Source organism: Salmo salar, chromosome 29, assembly GCF_965601325.2.
Source record: "Salmo salar chromosome 29, fSalSal1, whole genome shotgun sequence".
In the NCBI taxonomy this organism is placed as follows: Eukaryota; Metazoa; Chordata; class Actinopteri; order Salmoniformes; family Salmonidae; genus Salmo; species Salmo salar.
The window spans coordinates 16,967,420-16,983,239 of NC_138319.1; the positions used below are offsets into that span (position 1 = coordinate 16,967,420).

Below are 15,820 nucleotides of genomic sequence, written 5' to 3' on the forward strand. Positions count from 1 at the left end.
GCTAGGTGTAAATTAGAAACATCCACCTAAAACAATAATACACAATGATTCCATCTGCTCTATGCAATAAATAATTATTCCTAAAGTCCGTGAATACCACATAGCCTAAACGCTCAATACTGTTTTATATATATATATATATTACAGTTATGGTCATGTTCATTATTAAAAGGGAAGCGAAGAAAGGGACTCTTGAGTTCTCTCTCTCCCCCTGAGTGTGTGTACTCAAAATGCAAGTGTAGCGTTCGAGTTTAGGAAGTGGAAGGCGCAACATCAAAGAGTTATTGCACATGGTACTGCTCGGGAATATCCATACAGCTTGTGTCGCGCCTTCCAATGGCAAATTATTTGGATGAAGGAGCGCTGGACGTATAGCGAGGCGACTACTCACAGGATCTGTGGTGCCGCGCGCACGCACATACACACACACACAGAGAGAGAGAGAGAGAGAGAGAGAGAGAGAGAGAGAGAGAGAGAGAGAGAGAGAGAGAGAGAGAGAGAGAGAGAGAGAGAGAGAGAGAGAGAGAGAGAGAGAGAGAGAGAGAGAATCTGGGCTCATCGATTGTGCATCTAACTCCTCCCGCTCCTACACGCAATCCACAGGGAGCCTATATAAGCTCTGACAGTTGTCAAGTGGGGGACACTGGCTGTTTGCACTCGGGAGCGACGCAATTTTGGGAGATTTACAGCAATAGATACACAGAAATACCCAAATAGTAACAATGTCTCATGCATGGGGATACGCACCGGACAATGGTGAGGCGCTTGTGCTCTGTTCTTATCATGACATTAAAAGGGACCTGTAGTACAGCATATACTGTCGGATGAATGAATGAAAAGACAACGGTCATGCATTGATGAATCATTGTCTACATGTATTTTAATGCATCCCTCTTTGACATTGCTATTAGGCTACGGTGCGTCATAACAATCTTACCCGGTTACAGCAAGCTGCGAGTTTATAAAAAATATTCTCAATGTCAATGGAAAGCAATAATTTACGTAGGCTACATTTTTGACAGATACTGAAATATTGTCTCCAACTGCAATGTCCCCACTGTCATTCTAGGACCCGACAAATGGTGTGAAGGCTTCCCAATTGCCAACGGACCCCGTCAGTCTCCCATTGACATCGTACCTGGGGAGGCTGCCTTCGACGCAGCCTTGAAGGCGCTCACTTTGAAGTACGACCCTTCCACCTCCATTGACATTCTCAACAACGGACATTCCTTTCAAGTGACCTACGCCGACGACAACGACAACTCAAGTTAGTGTCAATCTTAAAGCATGCGTCATGACAGGTGTCTCGAAATGGTACCTTAGAGTTGCGGATACTTTGTGCACTTCTTTAATATTAATAATTCATACATTTACAAAGTAACAAATATTATGGGCATGGAATATGGCTGGATGAGACTATATACGTTCACCACCCACACTATAGCATGAAAACAATAGTAGGTAATGGAATTGGTAACGCAACCCGTCACAAACCTTTCCCTGCACGCTAGACCTTTAGACTGGAAGAGCGGTCATTAGCGCAAAAAAAGGCGAAGGTCAGTTTATGCAAATAGGACTGAGTCTGGTTAACCATTAATGTGTCAGGAGTGGATGGTAATGTTTTTAGTAACTAAGTACAACATTATGATATTTTACTAGTTCTGCTGTCGTTATAATTCGATTAAAAAAAAATAGGCTATTGCTTAATTAATACAGTGCAAAAAAAAAAAGACAAAATCCAGAAGAAAAAAATACAAAAATATTTTTTTTTTGGGGGGGGGGGGGTTCACATTCATATTTATAAAATATTGCTGTGAGAAATGTAAAAACTACTCAATCCGAATCTTAATGTATGGTGTTGCATTTTTATATTCCTGTGATTTGTTACACAAGAGATTCTATTGTCTCTGTAATCCCTGATGGCATGTGATCCTAGCACCTTAGTAATATGCAGCATTAGGCCTATATGTCAGGTGGTTTATTGATATTGAATTGGTAATCCTCTATTTATGATCACCTTAGTGCTTACAGGGTAAATGTATCATGTTTATTGTGTTAACTTAATGGAAGCTAATTTAAATTGAATGCCAAGTTCATATTCAAACGCAAATATAAGCTTATCCCTGAAAGAAGGAATGACTGTTAGTCATACCTGTCTGTGTGTAGACCTACATTGGAAATTACGCCATCATAGCTGTAGTCTAAATCTACCCACAGGGTGTGGTCAATGTCAGTCTCGTAATGTAATCCTGCATCAGAAACCTGTATACACTCATACACTCACACCTTTTGCTACTTGTCAGAAAAGTCTCCACCTTCTTATCAAGCAGAACCAACTATTGTAAATCGTGTCCTCAAAATAGTTTTAGAAGAGAACCTACACGCTATAGCCTATTCGGTCAGCATCAACTGTGACATCACGTGAGATGGGAATAGACTAATTAGTGAAGGATTACCTGCTGCCACTAAATTGGTATAAATAGATGACTATGTCAAAGGAACAATACCTGGAAAGTATCTTAGGCTGACCTTGGGCTTGCTGCTTTTGGGTCTGGATTACGTAACAGGAACTGAGTCTGCTGCTTCCATCAAACAGGAAGTCTGTGTCTGTGTGCTAGTGTGGGGGTAGAGGTGGGGGTGGCAGTGACACAAGAGCGGCTTTTGCATTGCTCTCTTAATATCGTTCTGGCATTGACGTCTGTCAGTATGTCTGTCCACATTATACCTGTCAAGACAACTCATCTCGTTGTGTCTTGTGACACATTTTCATCATGGACCAACGATTAAAAGAGATGTTATCTCAGTAAAAAAGGAACATGGTGTGTTTTGAAATCTTATTATGAAAGCATAATGATCCTGTTCAAAATGTGAACGTCTTATGTGTTTTGTACATGCATGTCTTGTAGTGCTATTATACAAAGTGCACTTAAACTGATGTTAGGTAGTATTAACTCGGACCACATAACAGGTTGACCCATTGCACTTATACGTGTTCATGTCTTTTGTTTTCTGTGTTCTGTTGGCAGCTCTGACAGGGGGGCCCATTTCAGGGACGTACAGGCTAAAGCAGTTCCACTTCCACTGGGGTGCCAGCGACGACAGGGGTTCTGAGCATACCGTGGCCGGGACCAAGTATGCTGCCGAGGTACTGACACTCTGGTCACACACACTTGATTTGAATCCCTTAGTTTCAACACCAAAGTTTGAATGGTATGCATTAGTAGTGCAACCCACAGTATTTGGCAAGCCATCAATATGTTTCTTTTAGTTTTTTTGATAAATGACTTATAAGGGTCAGTGAACATTCAGTTCATGGAGTGAAAATGTTTGCATGACATTCAATGAGGAATTTCTGCCAGTTCGTGAATCGAATTTCAATTTATTTCATGAATTGGCTTTGCTGAAATGGAATTGACTTAAACCCTGCTTTTCAATAAATATTTTGTAATTCAACAAAAGCCTCAGCCATGCAACTTCCAAATTGGTCTAAACCCCTAAACCCCACTGTACAAAAGACCCAAGGCCAAGTGGTAAGAAAATACTCCCTAGGGTTGCTCACTGCTTGTGTCCTATTTCTTTATTTTAGCTCCACCTGGTACACTGGAACACAAAGTACCCCAGCTTTGGTGATGCTGCTAGCAAGTCTGATGGCCTTGCTGTTGTAGGAGTCTTCCTCCAGGTGTGTAGCAATGGACTCAGCCATTTTGCTGTATACCTTCAATTGTTTTGACTTAGATTATTAGTTAAAGATAATATAAATATATTTTCAAGTGCAATATTTTGGTCAAATGATCATTATTATTTGCCATTTATGTGTGTTGAATTTGTCTGATTAGGTTGGAAATGAAAATGCCAATCTTCAGAAGGTCCTTGATGCTTTTGATGCCATTAAAGCCAAGGTAAGTCTATCTGGAGCAAGCATTGTAAGTGGTGCTACTGCTAGCATGGAACCTGTTGTTCTCTGAGCCAATCCTTGACCTGCTGATGTAAACTTGTCGTTGCCTCCCTCTTTGTTTACAGGGCAAGCAGACCTCTTTCGAGAATTTTGACCCCACCATCCTGCTCCCCAAGTCCCTAGACTACTGGACTTACGACGGCTCTCTGACCACACCCCCTCTGCTGGAGAGTGTCACCTGGATCGTCTGCAAGGAGTCAATCAGCGTCAGCCCTGCCCAGGTATGATAGGTCACGACCTCATTGAGTAGTAAGGAATTGAATTTACACTCTGCAGCTACAGTATACTGGCTTTGTTCCAATAGTCTGGAATAGCCTCCTTTCTTAATCTCTTCAGTGATAAAAGAGTCTGCTTGACAACTAAAATGTATTGTAGATAAGAGGATTTGATAGTTGAGAGGCATATGGCTGCTATTTCTGCAGTCTTTTCTCCTATTTTAGAGTAATGGGACACGTCATTCCAAGATTCCAGGTCATTGAGGTCGTTCCCAGTTCTCCACCAAAACTGAAAAGATTCCTATGTGCCTGTCCAGCTGGACGTTCTGTTGGCCAAACAAATAAAGTACTATGTGGGAGGTCTGTTTATTTTTAGTGGACTTGAAAATGCTCCTACTTTAACCTCCTGTAAAATGGCAGCCCACGTCTTCTCTAAACCCTGCCCGTGTGGCTTGACTCACTTGTGACCATGTGAAAATTAACACTGCCCAGTCAAATGTTTATTTTATACCTTTGCCTGGGCTTCTCAAGGGTGAACAGGGAAATGTACACATAGGCTTTAGAGGGGGTGCCGTACTAGGCAGAGACATAAGATATGATATCAAATAAATTATTCATACTGTAAATATCATGAATGGTAACAGTAACACTTCAGAAGAAGGAACACTGTATTAAGTGTTTATCAGTAGCTAATGACGCACTATTAGAAGCTACTTGACGATTAGAATATTTGGGTGGATATTAGTCTAATAAGAACTTACTTGTCTCCTGTTATGATCAAATGGTATTCAATCCCTGAGGGTGAAAAATAAGATAGACTTGTTTCAGGGGTTGAAAGTAGTCTTGTGTGCACTATGTACTTTACAGTATGTCCAATGGCTGTAGCCATGAACTTGTGACCTCTTACTAATTTATTGGCCAAAATGAATGGCAAATCTCTTACAGTGAGGGAAAAAAGTATTTGATCCCCTGCTGATTTTGTACGTTTGCCCACTGACAAAGAAATGATCAGTCTATCATTTTAATGGTAGGTTTATTTGAACAGTGAGAGACAGAATAACAACAAAAAATCCAGAAAAACTGATGTCAAAAATGTTATAAAATGATTTTCATTTTAATGAGGGAAATAAGTATTTGACCCCTCTACAAAACATGACTTAGTACTTGGTGGCAAAACCCTTGTTGGCAATCACAGAGGTCAGACGTTTCTTGTAGTTGGCCACCAGGTTTGCACACATCTCAGGAGGGATTTTGTCCCACTCCTCTTTGCAGATCTTCTCCAAGTCATTAAAGTTTCGAGGCTGACGTTTGGCAATTCGAACCTTCAGCTCCCTCCACAGATTTTCTATGGGATTAAGGTCTGGAGACTGGCTAGGTCACTCCAGGACCTTAATGTGCTTCTTCTTGAGCCACTCCTTTGTTGCCTTGGCCGTGCGTTTTGGGTCATTGTCATGCTGGAATACCCATCCACGACCCATTTTCAATGCCCTGGCTGAGGGAAGGAGGTTCTCACCCAAGATTTGACGGTACATGGCCCCGTCTATCGTCCCTTTGATGTGGTGAAGTTGTCCTGTCCCCTTAGCAGAAAAACTCCCCCAAAGCATAATGTTTCCACCTCCATGTTTGACGGTGGGGATGGTGTTCTTGGGGTCATAGGCAGCATTCCTCCGCCTCCAAATACGGCGAGTTGAGTTGATGCCAAAGAGCTCCATTTTGGTCTTATCTGACCATAACACTTTCACCCAGTTGTCCTCTGAATCATGCAGATGTTCATTGGCAAACTTCAGACGGGCATGTATATGTGCTTTCTTGAGCAGGGGGACCTTGCGGCCACTGCAGGATTTCAGTCCTTCACGGTGTAGTGTGTTACCAATTGTTTTCTTGGTGACTATGGTCCCAGCTGCCTTGAGATCATCCTCCCGTGTAGTTCTGGGCTGATTGCTCATCATTCTCATGATCATTGCAACTCCACGAGGTGAGATCTTGCATGGAGCCCCAGGCCGAGAGAGATTGACAGTTCTTTTGTGTTTCTTCCATTTGCGAATAATCGCACCAACTGTTGTCACCTTCTCACCAAGCTGCTTGGCGATGGTCTTGTAGCCCGTTCCAGCCTTGTGTAGGTCTACAATCTTGTCCCTGACATCCTTGGAGAGCTCTTTGGTCTTGGCCATGGTGTAGAGTTTGGAATCTGATTGATTGATTGCTTCTGTGGACAGGTGTCTTTTATACAGGTAACAAGCTGAGATTAGGAGCACTCCCTTTAAGAGTGTGCTCCTAATCTCAGCTCGTTACCTGTATAAAAGACACCTGGGAGCCAGAAATCTTTCTGATTGAGAGGGGGTCAAATACTTATTTCCCTCACTAAAATGCAAATCAATTTATAACATTTTTGACATTAGTTTTTCGGGATTTTTTTGTTGTTATTCTGTCTCTCACTGTTCAAATAAACCTACCATTAAAATTATAGACTGATCATTTCTTTGTCAGTGGGCAAACGTACAAAATCAGCACGGGGTCATTTGACTGTACTTCACATTTGTGACCTCAATCTCTTTGTCAGACTTAAGCATCAACAGAAAGACACTAAGCTTAATTCCATGAATCACTGTTTAGGAAAATCATTTAAATAGAGAAGTCCCACACAACCTTGGCTTTACTTAATGAAGGCTACCAACTGTATGACTGGAGATGTATTGGGTTGAGTGACAGGGACAGGAGGTAAGGAGTATAACTCTATCTCCTCTCTCTCCTTTCTCCTCTGACAGATGGGCAAATTCCGGAGCCTGCTTTTCTCTGGAGAGGGCGAGGCCGCCTGCTGCATGGTGGACAACTACCGCCCCCCTCAGCCCCTCAAGGGCCGCGCTGTGCGTGCATCCTTCAAATAAATCCCCCCGCCCCCAATCCACCCCCCCCCCCCTGCTTAGTGAGACACCCAGGCGTGCCTCCCCTGTAGTAAGACTCAGAGCACATGTACTGTATGTCTGCCCTTACATTTTTTTAGAAGAACGAAATCCCTCCTTTCCTGTCGCCCCATTCCTACCAGTGCAGGGTTGCCCTGCTGTGATGTGACATGGGAAGAGAAAACAGTTGAGGCATTGATCTTTTTAGTATCCTCTCTCCTCTCTTGAGTGATAACAAGCCAGAGAAGCCCTGATGTACTTCCCAAGAGGAGCACTCCACAGTGGTGGCTATAATGTGACAGATCTACTGGGATTTCGCCTGCGGTGCCAATGTTGTAGACAGCTACTGGGCTCTGTAGTTTTTCATAGATAGATAGATAGGATGTGTCAACAAACAAACAAAGCTTGCTAAGAGGCTAAGACTATAGAAATGTTGCTGGGATCATGTAATGGATGATTCAGTTGGAGAAAGACAAGCAGACTTGACTAGCAATCAGTGGCAGGCCTGGGGTGGATGAAACTGCTTCACCATCTGTGAGTAGGGCCACACACACACACCACACACACACACACACACACACACACACACACACACACACACACACACACACACACACACACACACACACACACACACACACACACACACACACACACACACACACACACACACACACACACACACACACACACACACACACACACACACACACACTGCCAGTCTGTCTTTAATCTCTGATTGACTGCCTGCCTCAGGATCACGGCAGCTTAATGAAACACAGTGGTCGCTTCCATCACACCCGATTGAACCAGAACATCCCCCTCTGGAACACACACACACACACACACACACACACACACACACACACACACACACACACACACACACACACACACACACACACACACACACACACACACACACACACACAGTCATTGACCTGCTCATTGATTTTCATATTAAGCATGCCCACAGTGCATACACAGTATACAGACACACACATTGACATACATACATGCACACACACATAATAGGTTACAACTACAAACTCTTAGCTATTGTGCTCTGTCATGACAATGACTTTGCTTTCCTGTGTTTTTATAGCAAAGCCTCATCTTCAATAATTTGTTTTATTTGTTTGTTCCTCTTGATGTTATTAGCAATATTAATGGGTTTATTTTTTCAGTATTTAAGTGATTCCTGAATTGTGTTTTGCAACTGAAAGCTCCTCTATACTTGTAGTATTGTCTTGATGACATGACAACAGGAGGGTTAGGTTATGACCCTTTTCAGACATTATGAATTGTGTAATGGAATATCCGTCTAAGCATTGTTTTGCAAGCCCCTATGTATTGTGTTGTAACGTTTCAAACGCACAGTCGCCTTGTGCGATGCCATAGGGCACTACAGCCAAGGAAGAATCAACCCGCCAACTGATAAGCTTTGTAGTGATAGTGGGGTGTCAGGTCCTTTTAGGCCAGATTACTAATGACGAAGGGTCACCTTTAACTTTGCGACCACAGAATCATGCTAATAAAAAAAAATTAAAATGTTGAATGCAAGTGAAATTATGAATCATGTCTGTCAAAAAAGGATGACTGTATTTGATAATGAAATTGAGTTTAAAAGCCTTATGCCAAGCACAATTAAAAGGCCGCCCTGGGAGTTAGTCTTGCTGTTTTTGGAAGTGGAAGTTTTATCAGTTGAATAAATATATTTTATGACTATTTTTTTGTCTCCGTTGTACTTTGTCTACTTCACAACCAGACAGTTAGGGCTTTATTCAATCAGATCCACTTTATCCGACATCCGCATAGCGGTTGTTTTGGTGGTGTCGGAGGTGGAACTGAGTTAGAGCTGTCAAATCCACAAGCAGCTCTTGGCATTATACCTAAAGCGGACGTTGTCATTGGCTGCACAGAGTTGCAATTAAAGAAAGCCCAGGCAGCCTTTGAACACTGGAATGTGAGATGTAATCTACACCTCCATTAGGCTGATAGAAATCCTCATAATTTAATTTAATGATTTTCAATCATTCTTTTTATGTAGCCTACACTTTCTTGTTCTGAACTTCTAACTCAAGTTGGCTTTGTGACAACGATCAAGAGTGTGTCTTCGTGACAATGATGAAGAGGAGCTACTCACTGATTTGACAGCTCCAACGCAGTTACACCTCCGACACCAGTAAAACATTAGCTATGCGGGTGTCAGCTATCGCCGGTTAACGCTTGATCTGATTGAATCTAGCCCTTAGTCTCATTTGATGCCATCCTTCCAACTCCTATTCATCACTTACATGAGGAAGGTTAGAAATTGAGTTTACCAGACGGTTTCAATTTATTTACTTCCTGGGCAAAAGCTCAATCTCAATAAACATCTAAATCTAAATGTAGCTTTTAAAATGTTAGGGGCCATTCAGTTAGCTTGCCCAAATCCATAAAGGCATCCACATACTTGGTTTGGTTTGGTTTTTGTTCCAGGTAAAACCATTTTGGGTGGCCATGTAGAACACTCTGTGGAAAGGGACCAAAATGGGTTCTTCAAAGGGTTCTCCTATGGGTACAGATGAAGAACCCTTTTAGGTTTTAGATATCATATTTTGTACAGTATATACAAACACCAAATACACACTTACTCGCACACACTACATTGACACTCCCACACAAAACACACACACATTCACATACACTACATATGCACACACACACACACGACACACAGCATACCAACACAACACAAACACACATACATACACATTACACATTACACACACACAAACACACAAACACACACACACTTTTACACTCATCATTTGCTGCTGCTACTCTGTTCTTTATTTTACTCATGTTATTATCTATCCTGATGCTTAGTCACTTTACCTTCCCTTCTTGTACATATCTACCTCAAATACCACAAACCTCTGCACATTGATCTGGTACTGGTACTCCCTGTATATAGCTCCACATTGATCTGGTACTCCCTGTATATAGCTCCACATTGATCTGGTACTGGTATTCCCTGTATATAGCTCCACATTGATCTGGTACTGGTACTCCCTGTATATAGCTCCACATTGATCTGGTACTGGTATTCCCTGTATATAGCTCCACATTGATCTGGTACTGGTACTCCCTGTATATAGCTCCACATTGATCTGGTACTGGTACTCCCTGTATATAGCTCCACATTGATCTGGTACTGGTACTCCCTGTATATAGCTCCACATTGATCTGGTACTGGTACTCCCTGTATATAGCTCCACATTGATCTGGTACTGGTACTTCCTGTATATAGCTCCATTCTTATGTATTATATTTTATTCCTCGTGTGTTACTGTTTTATTTTTAATTGTATTGTTATTTTTTAACTCTGCATCATTTCATGGTAAAGTCTACACCAGTTGTATTCGGCGCATCTAACAAATAACTTTTGATTTGATTTGAATGTCTGTGCCTCGTATAGTCAGTTGTCACTAGTTACTACAGCCACAAAGTCATAAACCCCGCCTATTTCTACAATTTCTCTTCTTAAAATGTGATTTTAAACCGAACCTTAATGCTAGCCTTAACTGCACTGCTAACCTTATGACTAACCCTAACCTTAAATTAAGACCAAAAAGGGCTGTGGTAACTAGTGGAAACCGGCATACTCCCTTAAAATTACATTTGCTTGAAAAACAAGAAAAAAACAGCAATATTACTGTTTGTCCCTCTTGAGATGCCGTAGCAATAACACAGTAACACTTCCTTAAAATAGTCTATATCAATCTAAGGTAAATCAAGAAATCTGTCAATAATTTAGAAGTTTTTGAAGAGGTCTTCCTTGCAAAATTTTACATCTAACTAAGATGTTTGGTGCAGAATTTCTCAAGTGAAAACGTGCATGAAAACTAGTCATCTGTTGTTGAATGACAACAAATACTTAATTGAAGAATTCCTACTGTTGACCAATCACAGATGAAAGGGCGAAAACTTCGGCTACCAAACTTTGGCTTACCTCAAAAAAATGTGTGTTCGAACTGCCTAAAAAAAACTTCAGAACGCTTCCAAACAGCAAAATGAACTAGATCATCAAAAAATGTCATAATAATATATGCATGAACTGTTTCGAATGGGAAGCATATGGTAAGCTAAGACCGTAAGTTAGACCCAGGCTCAGATGCTCTCACGCTCAGACGGTCTCATGTCAACTAGTAAACAGTGTGACTCCTGTATACGTCCATCATATCTTCTCATGCCAGATGTTCACTAGTTGATAGGAGTACATATTATGACTCCAGAATCTACAGGACACTCCACCACCTGTTAACTACTGACATGAGAGCTGTCCACAACTTCACATGACCAACAGATTACCTTTGACCTATATCATCACAGATCACAGCTAGGTCCTGATCAGAGGGACTGGCCAACGATGTCATATGATCCAACTCAACTATGGGAGCACCAAGCAGGAAGAGATCCAAACACGGATGAGCTTGGGTTACTAACTACCTCATAACTGATCTAGGCTCCTTAGAAAACTATTTGGAACTACATACAGTGGCTTGCGAAAGTATTCACCTGCCTTGGCATTTTTCTTATTTTGTTGCCTTACAACCTGGAATTAAAATAGATTTTTTGGGGGGGGTTGTATCATTTGATTTACACAACATGCCTACCACTTTGAAGATGCAAATTATTTTTTATTGTGAAACAAACAAGAAATAATACAAAAAAAACTGAAAACTTGAGAGTGCATAACTATTCACCCCCCCCCCCCCCCCCCCAAAGTCAATACTTTGTAGAGCCACCTTTTTCAGCAATTACAGCTGCAAGTCTTTTGGGGTATGTCTCTATAAGCTTAGCACATCTAGCCACTGGGATTTTTGCCCATTCTTCAAGGCAAAACTGCTCCAGCTCCTTCAAGCTGTATGGGTTCCGCTGGTGTACAGCAATCTTTAAGTCATACCACAGATTCTCAATTGGATTGAGGTCTGGGCTTTGACTAGGCCATTCCAAGACACTTAAATGTTTCCCCTTAAACAACTCGAGTGTTGCTTTAGCAGTATTCTTGAGGTCATTGTCCTGCTGGAAGGTGAAGCTCCGTCCCAGTCTCAAATCTCTGGAAGACAGAAACAGGTTTCCCTCAAAAATGTCCCTGTATTTAGTGCCATCCATCATTCCTTCAATTCTGACCAGATTCCCAGTCCCTGCCGATGAAAAACATCCCCACGGCATGATGCTACCACCACCATGCTTCACTGTGGGGATGGAGTTCTCGGGGTGATGAGAGGTGTTGGGTTTGCGCCAGACATAGTGTTTTCCTTGATGGCCAAAAAGCTGCATTTTAGTCTCATTTGACCAGAGTACCTTCTTCCATATGTTTGGGGAGTCTCCCACATGCCTTTTGGGGAACACCAAATGTGTTTGCTTATTTTTTTCTTTATGCAATGGCTTTTTTCTGGTCACTCTTCCATAAAGCCCAGCTCTGTGGAGTGTACTGCTTAAAGTCCTCCTATGGACAGATACTCCAATCTCCGCTGTGGAGCGTTGCAGCTCCTTCAGGGTTATCCATGGTCTCTTTGTTGCCTCTCTGATTAATGCCCTCATTGCCTGGTCCGTGAGTTTTGGTGGGCGGCCGTCTCTTGGCAGGTTTGTTGTGGTGCCATATTCTTTCAATAATTTTAATAATGGATTTAATGGTTCTCCGTGGGATATTCAAAGTTTCAGATCTTTATTTATAAACCAACCCTGATCTGTACTTCTCCACAACTTTGTCCCTGACCTGTTTGGAGAGCTCCTAGGTCTTCATGGTGCCGCTTGCTTGGTGGTGCACCAGATCCTATTTAGGGGCTTCATAGCAAAGGGGGTGAATACATATGCACGCACCACTTTTCCATTTTCTATTATTTTGCATTTTTTGAAACAAGTAATTTTTTTAATTTCACTTCATCAATTTGGGCTATTTTGTGTATGTCCATTACATGAAATCCCCCCCCCCAAAAAAAAAATCTATTTAAATTACAGATTGTAATACAACAAAATAGGAAAAACAGCAAGGGGAATGAATACTTTTGCAAGACACGGTAACAAATGTATCCTTGAATCAGTGAAACAGGTTACTAAACGTTAACTGATCTTGTCACACCCCTGATCTGTTTCACCTGTCCTTGTGATTGTCTCCACCCCCTCCAGGTGTCGCTTATTTTCCCCAGTGTATTTATCCCTGTGTTTCCTGTCTCTCTGTGCCAGTTTGTCTTGTATGTTTCCAAGTCAACCAGCGGTTTTCACGTTCTCATGCTTTTTGCATTCTCCTTATTCTAGTCCTCCCGGTTTTGACCCTTGCCTGTTTCTGGACTTTGTACCCGCCTGCCTGACCATTCTGCCTGCCTTGACCACGAGCCTCTCTGCCACTCTGTACCTCCTGGACTCTGATCTGGTTTTGACCAATTGCCTGTCCACGACCATTCTCTTGCCTACCCCTTTTGGATTAATAAACATTGTAAGACTCCAACCATCTGCCTCCTGTGTCTGCATTTGGGTCTCGCCTTGTGCCTTGATAGATCTAGAACCATTAGAATTGGAGCTACAATTTTGTACCTTCATTTAGCCAGGGAGTCATGACGAGACCATGTTCTCTTTTGCAGATGAGCCCTGCATGAACACATCAATTAACAATAATTACACTATACATATCAACACCTTCCTAATATAGAACCCCCCCTTGCCCTCAGAACAGCCTCAATTCATCAAGGCATGCTCTACAAGGTATCGAAAGCGTTCCACAGGGATGCTGGCTCATGTTGACTCCAATGTGCACCACAGTTGTCAAGTCGGCTTGCTGTCCTTTGGGTGGTGGACCATTCTTGATACACACGGGAAACTGTTGAGCATGCAAAACCCAGCAGCATTGCAGTTCTTGACACAAACCGTTGCACCTTCTACCATACCCTGTTCAAAAGCACTAAAATCTTTTGTCTTGCCCATTCACCCTCACGTGAATGGACATGTACTCAATCCATGTTTAAATTGTCTCAAGGCTTAAAAATCAATTTTTAACCTGTCCTCCCTTTATCTACACTGATTGAAGTGGATTTAACAAGTGACATCAATAAGGGCTTTGGTAGGCCACTCAAAGACATTCAGAGACTTGTCCCGAAGCCACTCCAGCGTTGTCTTGGCTCTTGAGCTTAGAGTCGTTGTCTTGTTGGAAGGTGAATCTTCACCCCAGTCTGAGGTCCTGAGTGCTCTGGATCAGGTTTTCATCCAGGATCTCTCTGTACTTTGCTACTGTCATCTTTCCTTTGATCCTGACTAGTCTCCCAGTCCCTGCTGCTGGAAAAAAAGAAGCATCTCAATAATGGAAACAGGATGCACCTGAGCTAAATTTCAAATCTCATAGCAAAGAGTTTGAATACACATTATTTTAAATAAATGTGCAAAAAAATCTAAAAAACTGTTTTTGTTTTGTCATTATCAGTATTGTGTGTAGATTGATGAGGGGAAAAAACTATTGAATCAATTTCAGAATAAGGCAAGGGGTCTGAATACTTTCCGAATGCACTGTATACTCATCAATTACACAATTCATGAAAAGCAAACACAAACCATGAAAAGCAAAACACAATCATATGAAACAGCACATTCTTCAGTAAAAGGTTCTCTAATTTCCCTAGATGCACCAATTCCACCAACTATAAGGAGTTTGAGGTAATTACACATGAGATGTGCAAAAAAAGCTAAAAGCAGATTGACCAAACACGATGGAGATTGAAGGGATCTCCAGGGTTAACCATCCCTGATTCCGGGTCTGGCAACTTATGTATCTGAAATTAACATTAAGGTAAGGTATGGCGGAAGTTCATGCAAGAGGACTTTATAAACAAAAAGAGTGCAATGCATTGATCTACGAGACTTCAAAGAGGGCCAGCCTACTTTCTGATACAAAATGCATCTATGTGTACTGAACCGATTGCCCACAATAAAGCGCAATGCGCTATGATAAACTGTGCCCAATGGCTTCAATACAGTGGCAGCTGCATTCATATACAGTGGGGGAAAAAATTATTTGATCCCCTGCTGATTTTGTACGTTTGCCCACTGACAAAGAAAGGATCCGTCTATAATTTTAATGGTAGGTTTATTTGAACAGTGAGACACAGAATAACAACAAAAATATCCAGAAAAACGCATGTCAAAAATGTTATAAATTGATTTGCATTTTAATGAGGGAAATAAGTATTCGACCCCCTCTCAGTCAGAAAGATTTCTGGCTCCCAGGTGTCTTTTATACAGGTAACGAGCTGAGATTAGGAGTACACTCTTAAAGGGAGTGCTCCTTACCGCAGCTTGTTTCCTGTCAAAAAGACACCTGTCCACAGAAGCAATAAATCAATCAGATTCCAAACTCTCCACCATGGCCAAGACCAAACAGCTCTCCAAGGATGTCAGGGACAAGATTGTAGACCTACACAAGGCTGGAACGGGCTACAAGACCATCACCAAGCAGCTTGGTGAGAAGGTGACAACATTTGGTGCGATTATTTGCAAATGGAAGAAACACAAAAGAACTGTCAATATCCCTCGGCCTGGAGCTCCATGCAAGATCTCACCTCGTGGAGTTGCAATGCTCATGAGAACGGTGAGGAATCAGCCCAGAACTATATGGGAGGATCTTGTCAATGATCTCAAGGCAGCTGGGACCATAGTCACCAAGAAAACAATTGGTAACACACTACGCCGTGAAGGACTGAAATCCTGCAGTGGCC

The 15,820-nt window shown here is 42.0% G+C and overlaps 1 protein-coding gene across 1 annotated transcript; it reads left to right on the forward strand.

Moving 5' to 3' along the window:
• The first annotated feature begins 530 nt into the window (after positions 1-530).
• Positions 531-8,798, forward strand: LOC106590208 (carbonic anhydrase 1). Its single transcript, XM_014180973.3, has 7 exons — positions 531-756; positions 1,070-1,267; positions 3,027-3,145; positions 3,587-3,679; positions 3,837-3,899; positions 4,021-4,176; positions 6,936-8,798. The coding sequence occupies exons 1-7, from the start codon at positions 723-725 to the stop codon at positions 7,053-7,055; spliced, it is 783 nt and encodes a 260-aa protein (XP_014036448.1). The 5' UTR covers positions 531-722; the 3' UTR covers positions 7,056-8,798.
• The last annotated feature ends 7,022 nt before the right edge of the window (positions 8,799-15,820 follow it).

Coding starts and splice junctions, on each gene's coding strand:
- LOC106590208 (XM_014180973.3), top strand. CDS start 723: ATGTCTCATGCATGGGGATACGCACCGGACAATG. Junction 3,146..3,586: donor GGACCAAGTATGCTGCCGAG/GTACTGACACTC, acceptor TCTTTATTTTAG/CTCCACCTGGTACACTGGAA. Junction 3,680..3,836: donor TTGTAGGAGTCTTCCTCCAG/GTGTGTAGCAAT, acceptor TTGTCTGATTAG/GTTGGAAATGAAAATGCCAA.